We start from the raw sequence: 15,402 nt of genomic DNA, 5'->3' as shown, positions 1-15,402 counted from the left end.
GATATCCCAATGTAACCCCTATTTGCCTGTGAGACCAGGCAGCGCCAGCTAGATTGGCTGTAGAGCGCGGGGTACATAGGACTCTACACACCAGATGGGCTTTCTCTATGTGGAAATATCCTTGGGGAGTAGTGCAACTACAACTCACTGTGTGCAGAGTAAATAGCGCCAGAAGGGTTTTTTTGTGCTAAACCAGAACGTGTTTATTGCCCACAGGGTTATAGCAATACTCACACAGAGGGGATATCAGGCAATTGCAAAACAAGCAGAAAAATATGGTGTCCACCCGTATAGCCCACCTCAGCCGAGGGTGGGGAAGGGAAGGCCCACCAAACTGCGGAGAGTAGCCTGGCCCAGTATCTGTATCCTCAGGGTGTCCCTTAGCAACCAAGGATCCCTCACAGCCGACTATGGAGAGAAAGTGCTGCTATAGATTCTCCTGATACTCACTCCCCCTCACTCACGGGCCCCTGTCCCCCACTTCACTAGAGCGAGATGCAGCCTGTAGGGTATAATGGCTACTGGGGCCCTGCTGGTCTCACAGGAACTCCCACACATGCAGCCAAAGAGGGAGCCCCACCCCTTTACCCAGCACTGTATCAGAGTGCCAAGGGAGGGGTCTCCCTGTTAGCCAATAAGGCGCAGATGCTAATGGCACACTAGATACATGGGCCTCTGCCCAGCAACAGGAAGCTATAGGGAATGGTAGGGCTTAAAGCCATAGGGAAGTATTAACCCTATGGGTCCCTACACCAATATATCTAATTATCACTTCATTTGTGGCCCTAAACATCCCAGCTCAGAGTTGGAATCACTTATATCACTTATTGAATGTGTAAGTGAGGGGCCGCTCCGCTATTGGCTATTGTATGTTGGGTTTATGGGTTGGGGGTTATTAATCACGCTGGCAGAATTGCACAATACAGGATATCATTTCATGTTATATGTATCTATGTTATTGCATTAGAGGCAAACAAATCCCTTATTTAATTGATTAATAACTGCACAGTACCTTCATTCATTCACTAAATAACCGCCCCCTATCCCCCCCGCACGCAGTGCCTACATTCAGTTTGCTCTGAGCAGGGGCCATCGCAAATTATCAAGCAGAAAATTAGGCTGGCCTGTCATATAAACTGAAGCTACAGGGCTGATTATAAAATCCTGATGCTAATTGCACCGGTTTCAAAGCTGCCATGTAATGTGAATGAATTACTAATCAGACATATTGTGACATTAATATTCTATATATACAGTATAGTGTGACATTTATATTCTATATATACAGTATAGTGTGCCATTTATATTCTATATATACAGTATAGTGTGACATTTATATTCTACATATACAGTATAGTGTGCCATTTATATTCTATATATACAGTATAGTGTGACATTTATATTCTACATATACAGTATAGTGTGCCATTTATATTCTATATATACAGTATAGTGTGACATTTATATTCTATATATACAGTATAGTGTGACATTTATACTCTATATATACAATATAGTGTGCCATTTATATTCTATATATACAGTACAGTGTGACATTTATATTCTATATATACAGTATAGTGTGTCATTTATACTCTATATATACAGTATAGTGTAACATTTATACTCTGTATATACAGTATAGTGTGACATTTATATTCTATATATACAGTACAGTGTGACATTTATATTCTATATATACAGTATAGTGTGTCATTTATACTCTATATATACAGTATAGTGTGACATTTATACTCTATATATACAGTATAGTGTGACATTTATATTCTATATACAGTATAGTGTGACATTTATATTCTATATATACAGTATAGTGTGAGTGGGCCCCTAAGCTCAGGTAAGTGACAGCAGCACAGAGTATGGGCAGGGAATCAGCAGAAAAGAAGATGGGGGGCTGCTGGGGCATCTTTGGGGGCACAGATCTTCCCTGCTAAAGGGCTGTGGGTGCCTTGGGCTGGTACAGAAGCACAAAACATAATGAGCAGCATTTCTAGCCAATTAGTTAGGTTTAAGTTCTCCTTGAAGCTTAAACTACTTGTACACTTAGCAATACTGATCAAGAGGTAAGGCAGTTTCCAGAATCTGTTGTAAGAGAAGCCCTGGGAACAAGTGGATGCAGTGTATATTTCCCCCAGATTCCTGTCATACGTGGGGTAACTTCAGCAAGTGTCAGTTTTGCAAAGGTAAAAATAAAATGTTTATTTTACTATTGTTCTGCTTGAGGGAAAGCTGGTTTACAGAGTCACTGGGGCCAATGGACAAAAGTGGCTGAATACTCCATTCCAGTAGGCTGCTCCAGGTGACTTGGGTTCCCAGACAGGTAGCTGCGAGGTGATTGGGCTGCCACTGTGCAGGGGTTGGCTCCCTGAGAGAGAGAGAACCTTAGTAAGAGCAAGAGCTGCTGTTTTGGGTGATCTTACATCCCTGTAAGTCTGAAAACTTATTTGTGCATATGGCTTTGTAAGGGACCTGGGGTAGTGAGGGAAAAAGATCTGTGTATTAGTAACAGCCGGACAGGCTTAGGATTTGTTGTTTTCTGTATTTCTTTTTTTTTTTCTATTTTGTTTAGTATCTCTCCTTCGAAAAGCCTTAAATAAACTCACCAAAGGCCAGTTATATTGAATTGTACTGTCTGTGCCCCTGCTTTGAAGTGTTTGAAAGTGCACCCAAGGGTCTTTTCCCCAGTGACTACCTGAAACCCTTACACTGCACATAATTATAGTATATAAATGACTGAATGTGAATGATCTATTTAATTTCCTAAATCAGGGTTGTCTGTAGCAAACACTTTAAAAATGAGAAGCTTTTGGCAAATCACTGATTTTATTTGAAAAACAGAAGCAAACAATTAGTAATTAATATCATTATGACCAGTGGGGTCCATAGAAGATGTCTTAAACCTTTGCCGATTCCAAGTTCCACTCTCACGTTGGCCAATCCCTGTTTGGAAAGCTGGATTCATGCCATGACCAACTAGAACCCTCCCGTGTGGTTAAATGTAGGTTATTATTGCATTCTCTTTGTGTAGCTGCTGAAGGATTATTGCCATACTAAAATAACAAAGCTTGCATACTGATTTTGTTTGGCAAATACAATATGGAGATCCAGCTCATGTTATTTTGCCTATTTCTTTCTCCCATATATGGACTGTATTCCTTTCACATCATCTTGGGGTAGACGAAAGTTTCCGGTGTTCCAATAGTGATAGGTTGGATACATCAAAGCGTTTGGATCACGAGAATGACCCAAACCCAGCGAATGACCAAATTCATGTGCGGCAACAAGAAACAAATTATATTCTGTAAAAAAATACAAGTCATGTTAAAATATGTGGCTAATGACTTTATTATAATATTATGATTTTGAATTATAGGAAGAAAAGCAAAGGATCCTGGAGGAAACCTACACAAACACAAGGGAACAAGCAAATTCCCCACTTGTGCCTGTCCCCTAACTTGTGCATCAGTAAGACCAGCAAGTTAGGGAGCGGCAGAAGCTGTAGGCTGCAATGGGGCAGAAGCTGTAGGCTGCAATGGGGCAGAAGCTGTAGGCTGCAATGGGGCACAAGCTGGAGGCTGCAATGGGGCAGAAGCTGTAGGCTGCAATGGGGCACAAGCTGTAGGCTGCAATGGGACAGAAGCTGTAGGCTGCAATGGGGCACAAGCTGTAGGCTGCAATGGGGCACAAGCTGTAGGCTGCAATGGGGCACAAGCTGGAGGCTGCAATGGGGCAGAAGCTGTAGGCTGCAACGGGGCAGAAGCTGTAGGCTGCAATGGGGCACAAGCTGTAGGCTGCAATGGGGCAGAAGCTGTAGGCTGCAACGGGGCAGAAGCTGTAGGCTGCAATGGGGCACAAGCTGTAGGCTGCAATGGGGCACAAGCTGGAGGCTGCAATGGGGCAGAAGCTGTAGGCTGCAATGGGGCAGAAGCTGTAGGCTGCAATGGGGCACAAGCTGTAGGCTGCAATGGGGCAGAAGCTGTAGGCTGCAATGGGGCAGAAGCTGTAGGCTGCAATTGGACAGAAGCTGTAGGCTGCAATGGGGCAGAAGCTGTAGGCTGCAATGGGAAAGAAGCTGTAGGCTGCAATGGGGCACAAGCTGTAGGCTGCAATGGGACAGAAGCTGTAGGCTGCAATGGGGCACAAGCTATAGGCTGCAATGGGGCACAAGCTGTAGGCTGCAATGGGGCACAAGCTGTAGGCTGTAATGGGACAGAAGCTGTAGGCTGCAATGGGGCAGAAGCTGTAGGCTGCAATGGGACAGAAGCTGTAGGCTGCAATGGGGCAGAAGCTGTAGGCTGCAATGGGACAGAAGCTGTAGGCTGCAATGGGGCAGAAGCTGTAGGCTGCAATATGGCAGTAGCTGTAGGCTGCAATGGGGCAGAAGCTGTAGGCTGCAATGGGGCACAAGCTGTAGGCTGCAATGGGACAGAAGCTGTAGGCTGCAATGGGGCACAAGCTGTAGGCTGCAATGGGGCACAAGCTGTAGGCTGCAATGGGACAGAAGCTGTAGGCTGCAATGGGGCACAAGCTGTAGGCTGCAATGGGGCACAAGCTGTAGGCTGCAATGGGACAGAAGCTGTAGGCTGCAATGGGGCACAAGCTGTAGGCTGCAATGGGGCACAAGCTGTAGGCTGCAATGGGACAGAAGCTGTAGGCTGCAATGGGGCACAAGCTGTAGGCTGCAATGGGACAGAAGCTGTAGGCTGCAATGGGGCACAAGCTGTAGGCTGCAATGGGACAGAAGCTGTAGGCTGCAATGGGGCAGAAGCTGTAGGCTGCAATGGGGCACAAGCTGTAGGCTGCAATGCGGCACAAGCTGTAGGCTGCAATGGGGCACAAGCTGTAGGCTGCAATGGGGCCCTGTCTTTACCACTAAGGGGCTCCTTAGTAGGGATGCCCCGAATCCCGGATTCGGTTCGGGATTTGGGCCAATTCCAGCCTTTTTTTGAAGGATTCGGTTTCGGAAGAATCCACGGTCCCGGGCCAATCGAATCCGGATCCTAATTAGCATAAATTCACATATGCTAATTAGCATTTGGAAGTTAAATGGTAGGGGGAAAATCGTTTTCGCTGCATGTGGTAATTTTTAACCCTTCACATATTAGCATATGCTAATTAGGATTCGGTTCAGGATTCGGCAGGGTGGGTTAAGAGGTTTGGACAAACCTAAAAAAGTGGGTTCGGTGCATCCCTACTCCTTCTGCCTGGAGGATACTCAGGGTTGGACTGGGGGGGTGCAGGGCCCACCATGGCTGGTGCCCCCGCCGTCTGCGCCTCCCCCCCTAACCCCTCCCCGCTGAACCTCCCTAACCCCCCACAGGGTCCCCCACCTGACATCCTCCCCTGAGCGTGCATAAGTTTAACGCGTCAGGGGAGAACCAGTTGGCCGGGGGAGAGCCGGCAAGGGTCGGGTCTGGCCGCTGGGGCCCACCGGGTTTTTTCCCAGTGGCCCAGTCTGACCCTGAGGATACTTAATGTGTAACTTTAGAATAACATATGTTGCATGTATAGAAAAAGAAATACCTGCTGCACTATTTGTCCATTTTTCATCCTCATCAAAATGAGCATCCCCACCTATTCCATTTCCTGGAGCAAATGCATGAGCCAAAACACCATGGGGGCCATCAAAAGGGTCAAAATCTCCATGTGCTTAAAAAGAAAATCAACAAAACAGAATGAATGGCTCATATTACTTTACATTATGACTAAAGTAAAGCTTTGTAATTACAGGCAAATATTTAAATGATGTGGAATCTTGGTAAATCTTTATTAAGTCATTATTGGTCATTAATGCACACACCTGCAGGGTAGGGCAGGCAGAGTATGGCACACACAGGCAGGGTAGGGCAGGCAGAGTATTGCACACACAGGCAGCATAGGGCAAGCAGAGTATGGCACACACAGACAGCATAGGGCAGGCAGAGTATGGCACACACAGGCAGCATAGGGCAGGCAGAGTATGGCACACACAGGCAGCATAGGGCAGGCAGAGTATGGCACACACAGGCAGCAGAGGGCAGGCAGAGTATGGCACACACAGGCAGCATAGGACAGGCAGAGTATGGCACACACAGGCAGGGTAGGGCAGGGAGAGTATGGCACACACAGGCAGCATAGGGCAAGCAGAGTATGGCACACACAGACAGCATAGGACAGGCAGAGTATGGCACACACAGGCAGCATAGGGCAGGCAGAGTATGGCACACACAGGCAGCAGAGGGCAGGCAGAGTATGGCACACACAGGCAGCAGAGGGCAGGCAGGGTATGGCACACACAGGCAGCATAGGGCAGGCAGAGTATGGCACACACAGGCAGCATAGGGCAGGCAGAGTATGGCACACACAGGCAGCATAGGGCAGGCAGAGTATGGCACACACAGGCAGCAGAGGGCAGGCAGAGTATGGCACACACAGGCAGCATAGGACAGGCAGAGTATGGCACACACAGGCAGGGTAGGGCAGGGAGAGTATGGCACACACCGGCAGCATAGGGCAAGCAGAGTATGGCACACACAGACAGCATAGGACAGGCAGAGTATGGCACACACAGGCAGCATAGGGCAGGCAGAGTATGGCACACACAGGCAGCATAGGGCAGGCAGAGTATGGCACACACAGGCAGCAGAGGGCAGGCAGGGTATGGCACACACAGGCAGGATAGGGCAGGCAGAGTATGGCACACACAGGCAGCATAGGGCAGGCAGAGTATGGCACACACAGGCAGCATAGGGCAGGCAGAGTATGGCACACACAGGCAGCATAGGGCAGGCAGAGTATGGCACACACAGGCAGCATAGGGCAGGCAGAGTATGGCACACACAGGCAGCATAGGGCAGGCAGAGTTTGGCACACACAGGCAGCATAAGGAAGGCAGGGTATGGCACACACAGGCAGCATAGGGCAGGCAGAGTATGGCACGCACAGGCAGCTAAGGGCAGGCAGAGTTTGGCAAACACAGGCAGCTAAGGGCAGGCAGAGTATGGAACACAGTGGCAGCATAGTGCAGAGTATGGCACACACAGGCAGCATAGGGCAGGCAGAGTACTGCCCATGTGTGCCAAAATATACCTGCCCAATGCTGCCTGTGTGTGCCATACTCTGCCTGCCCTATGCTGCGATCTGATAAAGGCGCACACACCAGACATGTAATACTGAGTTCAACAGAAGTCAATGGATGTGATTTCTTAGTATCTGTGTAACATATTCCTTGTACCCAGTCAGTCTAGTTCCATTGCACAGATATTATTAGCACTCCTAAAGAGTAAAACTTACAGCGTTTTGCAAATTTGATCATGATATCTGCTGTTCCCGAAGTTAGTTTTCTGAAGGTCAGTGGGGCAACATCACTCCACAGCTTGAGTGCCCTTTGTATCGCTTCATCTACCTTTTGGCGAGGGAGATCAGGGGTGTAATTCTGAATTCTTAAGGAGAAAAAAATAACGTTTTGATTTTTTATTCTGTTTTTTAAACATATTTGTGATTGAAAATTTTTGGTGACCAGAGTTGCCTTAATGGGACTCCCACAAAAAGGACCGCACGGACAGCTTTAATGTGATGCTTACCACAAATGAATGAATCAGCAAGAATTTGTAGCAGAGAATCACATGAAAATCTCCAGTGCTATATTTCTTATGTGATGAAAAACTATACAATTTGGGCAAGACCAGAATGCCATAAAACTTTTAATGCCATAGGCTTTCAGCACTCCATAGTGATAAGGACTACTTCCCATGGCTTCTACTCCCCGATTGGGAGATGATGGTGCCTAAGATTATTTTCTCCATTAACTGATTCTCAGGATTTAGAGAACCTCATTTTTTTCTAGTTCAAATGGAAAATGTCACTTTACCATTAACTGTTTTTATTTTTTCATATGACATTTGCTATATCTAGGCTGTGGTTTGTGAATCCTTCATCTTGTGATGTTGCCAGGGTTGGACTGGGGGGTGCAGGGCCCACCGGGCCTTCTGCTTCAGGGGCCCCTGCACCCCCCAATGGCCCCTGTCGCCTTCAGACTTCCCCCCCGCAGGGGCCCCCACCACCTGTCTGACCCCACTCCCCGAATGCGTGTACCTGCAGCGTGTCGGGGAGGGAGACCGGCGGATCGGTGGAGGTCCCTGCGGGCATCGGGTCTGGGCCACCAGGGCCCACCAGGACTGGGGCCCACCAAGTTTTTTCCCGGTGGCCCAGTCCGACCCTGGATGTTGATCTGCTTAGAACTGTCCAAATAAAATCAGATGACTCTTACGTTATTTCATTTTCTCACAAAATAATCTTTTAGCTGACAGCCAGACCACTAAAAAAACAACTGACAATTTAAATTCAATATATGAGCAGTTTAAACACTGGATTATAACAGGATACATATATATATATATATATATATGATGGATTCTAAATATTTGGGGGACCTTTTTTATTGTGAATTGTTCTGAAAACAAATAAGTTAAGAAACAAATAAGTAAGAAAAATAAGTTCTCTGTGAGTTTATCATGACTACATGTATGAATCTAACCTGTATGTCAGTTTGGTGTTTTTCCATCGTGGATTTCCAGGGAACTTGCTGTATTCTGACACATCGGGCATTCCACATCGAGGAGCCTTCATCATAGCCAGAGTATCTCTGTCCAGCTTCCCCGAAACTGTCATTCTGAAGAACTTTTGCATTTCTTTGATTTTCTCCACAAATGCGTTTGCCTTTAATTTTGGGTTCATCGGATAGAACTTTCCTAAATAATCCTAAGCAATCAAAAGACATAGATTGACAGAGTATACATTATTATCATCATCAGCATTCAGGGCGCAATATGCAAAAAAACATGGCGGATTGCCCTGAACTTCATAAATGACCCATAATATATTCTTCATTTTTACTAACATTAAAGGAGAATGCAAGTCAAAATGTAAAAAGCATACTGCCCAATAGCCCTCCTATTGTTTAGTAAAAACGCCACACTTTTGGCTCACCTAATCAAATATTTACTCAGTCACACTTACTGCACATTTTCTAGAACAGGCAGCCATCTCTAAAAAGGTATTCTCCCTTCCTTTCCCTCCTTGCTTCATACTGCACATGTGTTTCATTCCCTCCCCCCCTCCCCTCTGACAGATCCGCTTCTGATTGGCTGGTGGGCATGTGTAGCTCAGAACAGGAGACAGGATCAAGTTACACACATGCTCAGAGAATAGGAAGGCTGCCGCTGGCACCTACAGGAAGGGGAGAGAGATTTCAGTGATGTCACTGTAGGCTTCACACTGCTGTAGGCTGCCAGCACCATATCTCAGAGAAGCAAGCAGGGATCTGGGAATTTAGATATGCAGTAAGTACTTAATAAGAATGGCTTTAGACTTACTTTTAATTTACATTAACCTTTCATTGTCCTTTAATGGTATAAATGCACAAAGACAACGTGGAACATGGGGTAATGCATAACAGATTTATGTTTAATAAAGAACTCCCAGCATGCAATGCTACAAAGGTTCTAGAATTTATGCAATTACAGGGTCTGCTTGTCTAAGCCAATTACATTTACTTTTAGGGCTCTGGCACACGGGGAGATTAGTCACCTGCGACAAATCTCCCTTGTCACGGGCGAATAATCTCCCAGAGTTGCCATGACCCGCCATCCCACCGGCGAACATGTAAGTACATGCAGCACAGAGTATGTGCAGGGAATCAGCAGAAAAGAAGATGGGGGGCTACTGGGGCATCTTTGGGGGCACAGATCTTCCCTGCTAAAGGGCTGTGGGTGCCTTAGGCTGGTACAGAAGCCCAAAACATAATGTGGTTTAAGTTCTCCTTGAAGCTTAAACTACTTGTACACTTAGCAATACTGATCAAGAGGTAAGGCCGTTTCCAGAATCTGTTGTAAGAGAAGCCCTGGGAAACAAGTGGATGCAGTGTATATTTCCCCCAGATTCCTGTCATACGTGGGGTAACTTCAGCAAGTGTCAGTTTTGCAAAGGTAAAAGTAAAGTGTTTATTTTACTATTGTTCAGCTTGAGGGAAAGCTGGTTTACGGAGCCACTGGGGCCAATGGACAAAAGTGGCTGAATACTCCATTCCAGTAGGCTGCTCCAGGTGACTTGGGTTCCCAGACAGGTAGCTGCGAGGTGATTGGTCTGCCACTGTGCAGGGGTTGGCTCCCTGAGAGAGAGAGAACCTTAGTAAGAGCAAGAGCTGCTGTTTTGGGTGATCTTACATCCCTGTAAGTCTGAAAACTTATTTGTGCATATGGCTTTGTAAGGGACCTGGGGTAGTGAGGGGAAAAGATCTGTGTATTAGTAACAGCTGGACAGGCTTAGGATTTGTTGTTTTCTGTATTTCTTTTTTTTTTTTCTATTTTGTTTTGTATCTCTCCTTCGAAAAGCCTTAAATAAACTCACCAAAGACCAGTTATATTGAATTGTACTGTCTGTGCCCCTGTTTTGAAGTGTTTGAAAGTGCACCCAAGTCTTTTCCCCAGTGACTACCTGAAAACCTTACACTGTACATAATTATAGTATATAAATGACTGAATGTGAATGATCTATTTAATTTCCTAAATCAGGGTTGTCTGTAGCAAACACTTTAAAAATGAGAAGCTTTTGGCAAATCACTGATTTTATTTGAAAAACAGAAGCAAACAATTAGTAATTAATATCATTATGACCAGTGGGGTCCATAGAAGATGTCTTAAACCTTTGCCGATTCCAAGTTCCACTCTCACGTTGGCCAATCACTGCTTGGAAAGCTGCATTCATGCCATGACCAACTAGAACCCTCCCGTGTGGTTAAATGTAGGTTATTATTGCATTCTCTTTGTGTAGCTGCTGAAGGATTATTGCCATACTAAAATAACAAAGCTTGCATACTGATTTTGTTTGGCAAATACAATATGGAGATCCAGCTCATGTTATTTTGCCTATTTCTTCCTCCCATATATGGACTGTATTCCTTTCACATCATCTTGGGGTAGAAGAAAGTAAACATTGTACATATAGCGGTAGGTTGGATACATCAAAGCGTTTGGATCACGAGAATGACCCAAACCCAGCGAATGACCAAATTCATGTGCGGCAACAAGAAACAAATTATATTCTGTAAAAAATGGATGTGTCATGTTAAAATATGTGGCTAATGACTTTATTCTAATAATATATATATTTTAATTATAGCAAGAAAAGCAAAGGATCCTGGAGGAAACCTACACAAACACAAGGGAAAAAGCAAATTCCTCACTTGTGCCTGTCCCCTAACTTGTGCATCAGTAAGACCAGCAAGTTAGGGAGCGGCAGAAGCTGTAGGCTGCAATGGGGCAGAAGCTGTAGGCTGCAATGGGGCACAAGCTGTAGGCTGCAATGGGGCAGAAGCTGTAGGCTGCAATGGGGCAGAAGCTGTAGGCTGCAATGGGGCAGAAGCTGTAGGCTGCAATGGGACAGAAGCTGTAGGCTGCAAAGGGGCAGAAGCTGTAGGCTGCAATGGGGCAGAAGCTGCAGGCTGCAATGGGACACAAGCTGTAGGCTGCAATGGGACACAAGCTGTAGGCTGCAATGGGGCAGAAGCTGTAGGCTGCAATGGGACACAAGCTGTAGGCTGCAATGGGGCAGAAGCTGTAGGCTGCAATGGGACACAAGCTGGAGGCTGCAACGGGGCACAAGCTGTAGGCTGCAATGGGGCAGAAGCTATAGTCCGCAATGGGGGGTATACTACATATACATTGCAGATTGAATAACACCCAGAGGTATACAACTAAGCTGTACTATATAAAATATAAGGTCTTTTTATACTCCATCATACATGGGAAATGGCGCACAGGGCAATTACAAGCATTTTGCAGCTTGTATGGTGGGTGAAAAAATGCTCAAAATCAACCTTCACAAAATTCCTGTGGAAGTTGCCTGGCCTGTTAGTGCACCTACAGGAGCAGGTAATTCCAGTGGTTATGTTGCTTGCCCCTTAAGCCGAAAAGCACTTGGGTGACAAAATGCTTGGCTTCACTCTGTATTTAAGTTCTCTTAGTATTTTATAGACAGGCTCAACTGACTCATGGGAATGTGAAGAGTTGCAAGGGTGACTCTATATTAATTACAGGGAGGGATTCTGTAGGGAGAAGGGTGCCATCAGAAATCTTTGGAGCCCCTACCAACAGGTGGTTACAAACTACTAGCAAGAGGCATGCTGCTTTGTTTAGCTGTGCTTTTTATAAAATAAAACTTTAGCTGTGGCCTCTTACATAGGAATTCTTTTTAAAAACCTGCCTGGTTATTTGTAATATTCATTGCAATTATGCATCATAACAATGCACAAGTGCTAGTGCTGCCATCTACTGGGCAACACCAAATAAGTTAACATTACATTGCAGCTCTATTGTAAATAGTATTTATTTCTGAAAACATTAAGAGTTCAGTTTAATGAATGAATGATTGAACATCAGAGATTTCTGTTAACTGGTGCTTTGTTTTGCATGGTCCTATCATGGTGAAATGCTATTATACGCTATATTATATGCTAGTATACACAGCATGGCACTAATCAAGAGGGAGCCAGGAAGCTGATACAAAGGTACATTTATATTGGTAATGTAGATTCTACATCGTCACAAATGTTTCTCAGCGCATCTTGAAAGGCTGCCAAGGGGGCCATTGGGGGGTGCAGGGGCAACCACGGCAGAAGCCCCAATGGGTCCTACACCCCCCAGTCCAACCCTGGCCATATACCTAACAATTATAATCTTTCCTGCAACCATTGGTCGTTCATTCCCTCCACTGACGTTCAGAGCTGAATTGTCAGATATGGCGGTAGAAACAATAGGGATTCTACCTCCACCTGACGATTCAGCCCTAAACACAGATTTTGCTTGGGTGCCTTCAACGGTTCCCAAGCAAAATCTTTCGCCCAGCCCGATTGATGAGATGACCTATATCTGAAGCTTTTGCGATATCCGTTGTCTCATCAATCTGCCATACACTCACCTCCTGCTTATTTTTAAAGTTGTTGCAGGACCCATACAATGTATGCCATTAGAATACGGCACTGACCTTGCCCAAGGCAATTACTTCTTACTGACGTGCTTAGTGCGCACTGGAGCCAGTTGTTTGAGGTTGTTTATAACTGAGTCGTTTATAATTCAAATAACCAACTATTTAATCATTACATCAACTCCTTGGATTAGTGAAAGGCATTCTTCTGTATTGGCGGAAATAGTTTTGGTCCAGTAGCATCATCAGTATTGGAGTTCATACCAAAGGGGTCTGCATCTTGGGTTACTTTTATTGAGCCAAAACCAAGGGGTCCATTTCCCTGACTTCTTTTTTCACTTCACCTTTGAGGTCTAACATTTGTACAGCGTCCCTTCTTGCACGTAATAAGGATGCACATAATTGACCTTGAAGTGGTGCTTTCAGTAGAATAAGTAAGAACATGCTCCCCTGATCCCACCCTAACTGACTGGCCCCCCCAGAAAATGCTCCAGACCACCTAAAAGTTGCAGCCTAGCACTTTGAGAAACCACTTACTTAAAGTGATATTGGCCATCAAACATCTGTAATGGGTAGAAATTGTCTCACCAGTAGAGAGACAACATAGTGAAATAGATTTCCTCCAGGGGAGGCATTTCAGGGAAGTAATTAGCCCCTTTCCAAACTGTGGTCCCTAAACTTAGGGGGAAGTATAGGGACCACACTTCTTGGTGGAGCAGATGCTGTTCTTGCCAAGGCATGTCTAATTCACAACTGTGAGTGTATTATGACAGAAACTGCTTCTCTAGGGTTGGTCACCTTAGGGCTCGAATCTTGACTCCGGGGCCTTCTGCTCCAGGCTTCCCAGCATTTGCACCCTTGGTACGAGGTAAAGTCCAAAGGGGAACGGCCATGTTCTCTTTCCCACCATATAAACTATGGATTACCTCTTGCCAATGACAGAATAATATATTTATAGTAAAACTCCTGGGTATTTGACTCACAAACACAAAAGTACAGATAGAAATATTATCATTACACAACTAGGGAACAAATAGACCAGCTCACTGGGTTAAACAAGCCTTGCAAGCAAATTGCAGGCTAATAGCAAATCAGTAGTGTTTAGATGTTGCAGAGCGCTGCCCTATGGTGTGTTTCCGATAGATTTGGTTCCCCAACATATTATAATACATACAGCAAAGACTACATTTATGGAAATTTTAGAACTGACCACATATTTGGAAGGCCTCAAAAGTCAGACTCATTTTGATGATATGAGGTCAAACTACATAAGAGAGCTGGCCAAGGCTATTGGCTTAAGGCACAAGGGTGTGATTGCCAGCTCCCAGCGTTTCTATCAACTAACCAAACTCATGGACTCCATGCATGAAGTAAGTCTAATCTGTCTTTTCCAATCATTCATTCCTGAATTAAGTGATGAGCGCTTCCATTCTTTTTAAATGATTGCTTTTTATGTCAGTGTTTCATAAATGAAGCACAATGATTTCAATAACCCCATACTCCTAACCAGCTTTAAAAAGGAGAGCTGTAAAGTTTTAAATAAAACATATTTTTATTACCAAAGGGTACATGATTATAAAGTGGTAGAGACTGAAGAGACAAGTTCAACCCAAATAAGGCTGCCAATAAGCTTAATAAGGAAGAGACCACATGACTGAAGACTAGTTAGAGGTGTTATACCCTATGTATAGGTGCTCTAAAGACACAAGGTGCTGTAGCTTTTGAGCACCAGGTGAGGAACCCACAAGTGTAGGGAACCAGGTACATGCTCGCAGGTAGAAGATGTTCCCTGAAGGCAACTAAAGAGGTGCCCTGTAATGGCTGTTATTGGAAATGGGCCCTAAGTGCTTCTTACATATAACTATTGCAGAGCATAAGGAGTCAGCCTACAAGCTCTGTAGGAACCATTTGAGTTCTTTGTATCCATACTTACCATGCCTGATGTTTGTTTGGTCCCACCAGCTTGTAAAGCAGCTCCACCTGTATTGTCTCAACACCTTCCTGCAGTCTCGATCGCTTAGTGTGGAATTTCCTGAAATGATGTCGGAAGTGATCTCTGACCAGTTACCCAAAATCCTAGCGGGGATGGTAAAACCAATTATATTTCACAAAAAGTGAATATCATATCTCTTTCATCACCCATCACCCTTAAAATAATTTAATTTATATGTTACTTGTAATAAAGATGATCTAATGGACATTTCTATTTGTTTGGGTGCAACCTGCATGCAAGAAAGCATTTGATTTCTTACCACTTACAGTTGCTTCAGTTCTCCATTTTGCTTAGCAGGAGATTTTTTCTTTTTGTCTGAGGAATGTCTGAACCACAGACCAATGCAGTGTGCTTCTTCAATTTGTGGACTGTTGGCATCAAAAATCTCTAAGCTAAAATGTTGGAGTTTGAGAAGATGGAAGTCCGTT

The 15,402-nt window shown here is 44.9% G+C and overlaps 2 protein-coding genes across 2 annotated transcripts; one reads left to right on the top strand and one right to left on the bottom strand.

The window, feature by feature from the left end:
- Positions 1 to 2,786: 2,786 nt before the first annotated feature.
- On the bottom strand, positions 2,787 to 8,778 carry LOC116408899 (collagenase 3-like). The gene is made up of 4 exons (XM_031897320.1): positions 8,537 to 8,778; positions 7,294 to 7,442; positions 5,545 to 5,670; positions 2,787 to 3,320 (listed from the first exon to the last, which is right to left on the bottom strand). The coding sequence occupies exons 1-4, from the start codon at positions 8,734 to 8,736 to the stop codon at positions 3,145 to 3,147; spliced, it is 651 nt and encodes a 216-aa protein (XP_031753180.1). The 5' UTR covers positions 8,737 to 8,778; the 3' UTR covers positions 2,787 to 3,144.
- A 5,378-nt stretch (positions 8,779 to 14,156) lies between these two features.
- Positions 14,157 to 15,099, top strand: LOC116408898 (progesterone receptor-like). Its single transcript, XM_031897319.1, has 2 exons — positions 14,157 to 14,351; positions 14,944 to 15,099. The coding sequence occupies exons 1-2, from the start codon at positions 14,172 to 14,174 to the stop codon at positions 15,097 to 15,099; spliced, it is 336 nt and encodes a 111-aa protein (XP_031753179.1). The 5' UTR covers positions 14,157 to 14,171.
- The last annotated feature ends 303 nt before the right edge of the window (positions 15,100 to 15,402 follow it).

The sequence above is a fragment of the Xenopus tropicalis genome, chromosome 2, assembly GCF_000004195.4.
Source record: "Xenopus tropicalis strain Nigerian chromosome 2, UCB_Xtro_10.0, whole genome shotgun sequence".
In the NCBI taxonomy this organism is placed as follows: domain Eukaryota; kingdom Metazoa; phylum Chordata; class Amphibia; order Anura; family Pipidae; genus Xenopus; species Xenopus tropicalis.
Note: the sequence above shows the minus strand (reverse complement) of the source record. Positions and strands in the feature narration are given on the sequence as shown.

What these genes read in the sequence shown, in the direction of transcription:
- LOC116408898 (XM_031897319.1), top strand. Translation starts at nt 14,172, where the DNA reads ATGGAAATTTTAGAACTGACCACATATTTGGAAGGCCTCAAAAGTCAG. An exon ending in TCATGGACTCCATGCATGAA is followed by an intron (nt 14,352 to 14,943) that starts GTAAGTCTAATC and finishes TGGTCCCACCAG; the next exon opens with CTTGTAAAGCAGCTCCACCT.
- LOC116408899 (XM_031897320.1), bottom strand. Translation starts at nt 8,736, where the DNA reads ATGAACCCAAAATTAAAGGCAAACGCATTTGTGGAGAAAATCAAAGAA. An exon ending in AACACCAAACTGACATACAG is followed by an intron (nt 7,443 to 8,536) that starts GTTAGATTCATA and finishes TTTCTCCTTAAG; the next exon opens with AATTCAGAATTACACCCCTG. An exon ending in ATGGACAAATAGTGCAGCAG is followed by an intron (nt 3,321 to 5,544) that starts GTATTTCTTTTT and finishes ATTTTTTTACAG; the next exon opens with AATATAATTTGTTTCTTGTT.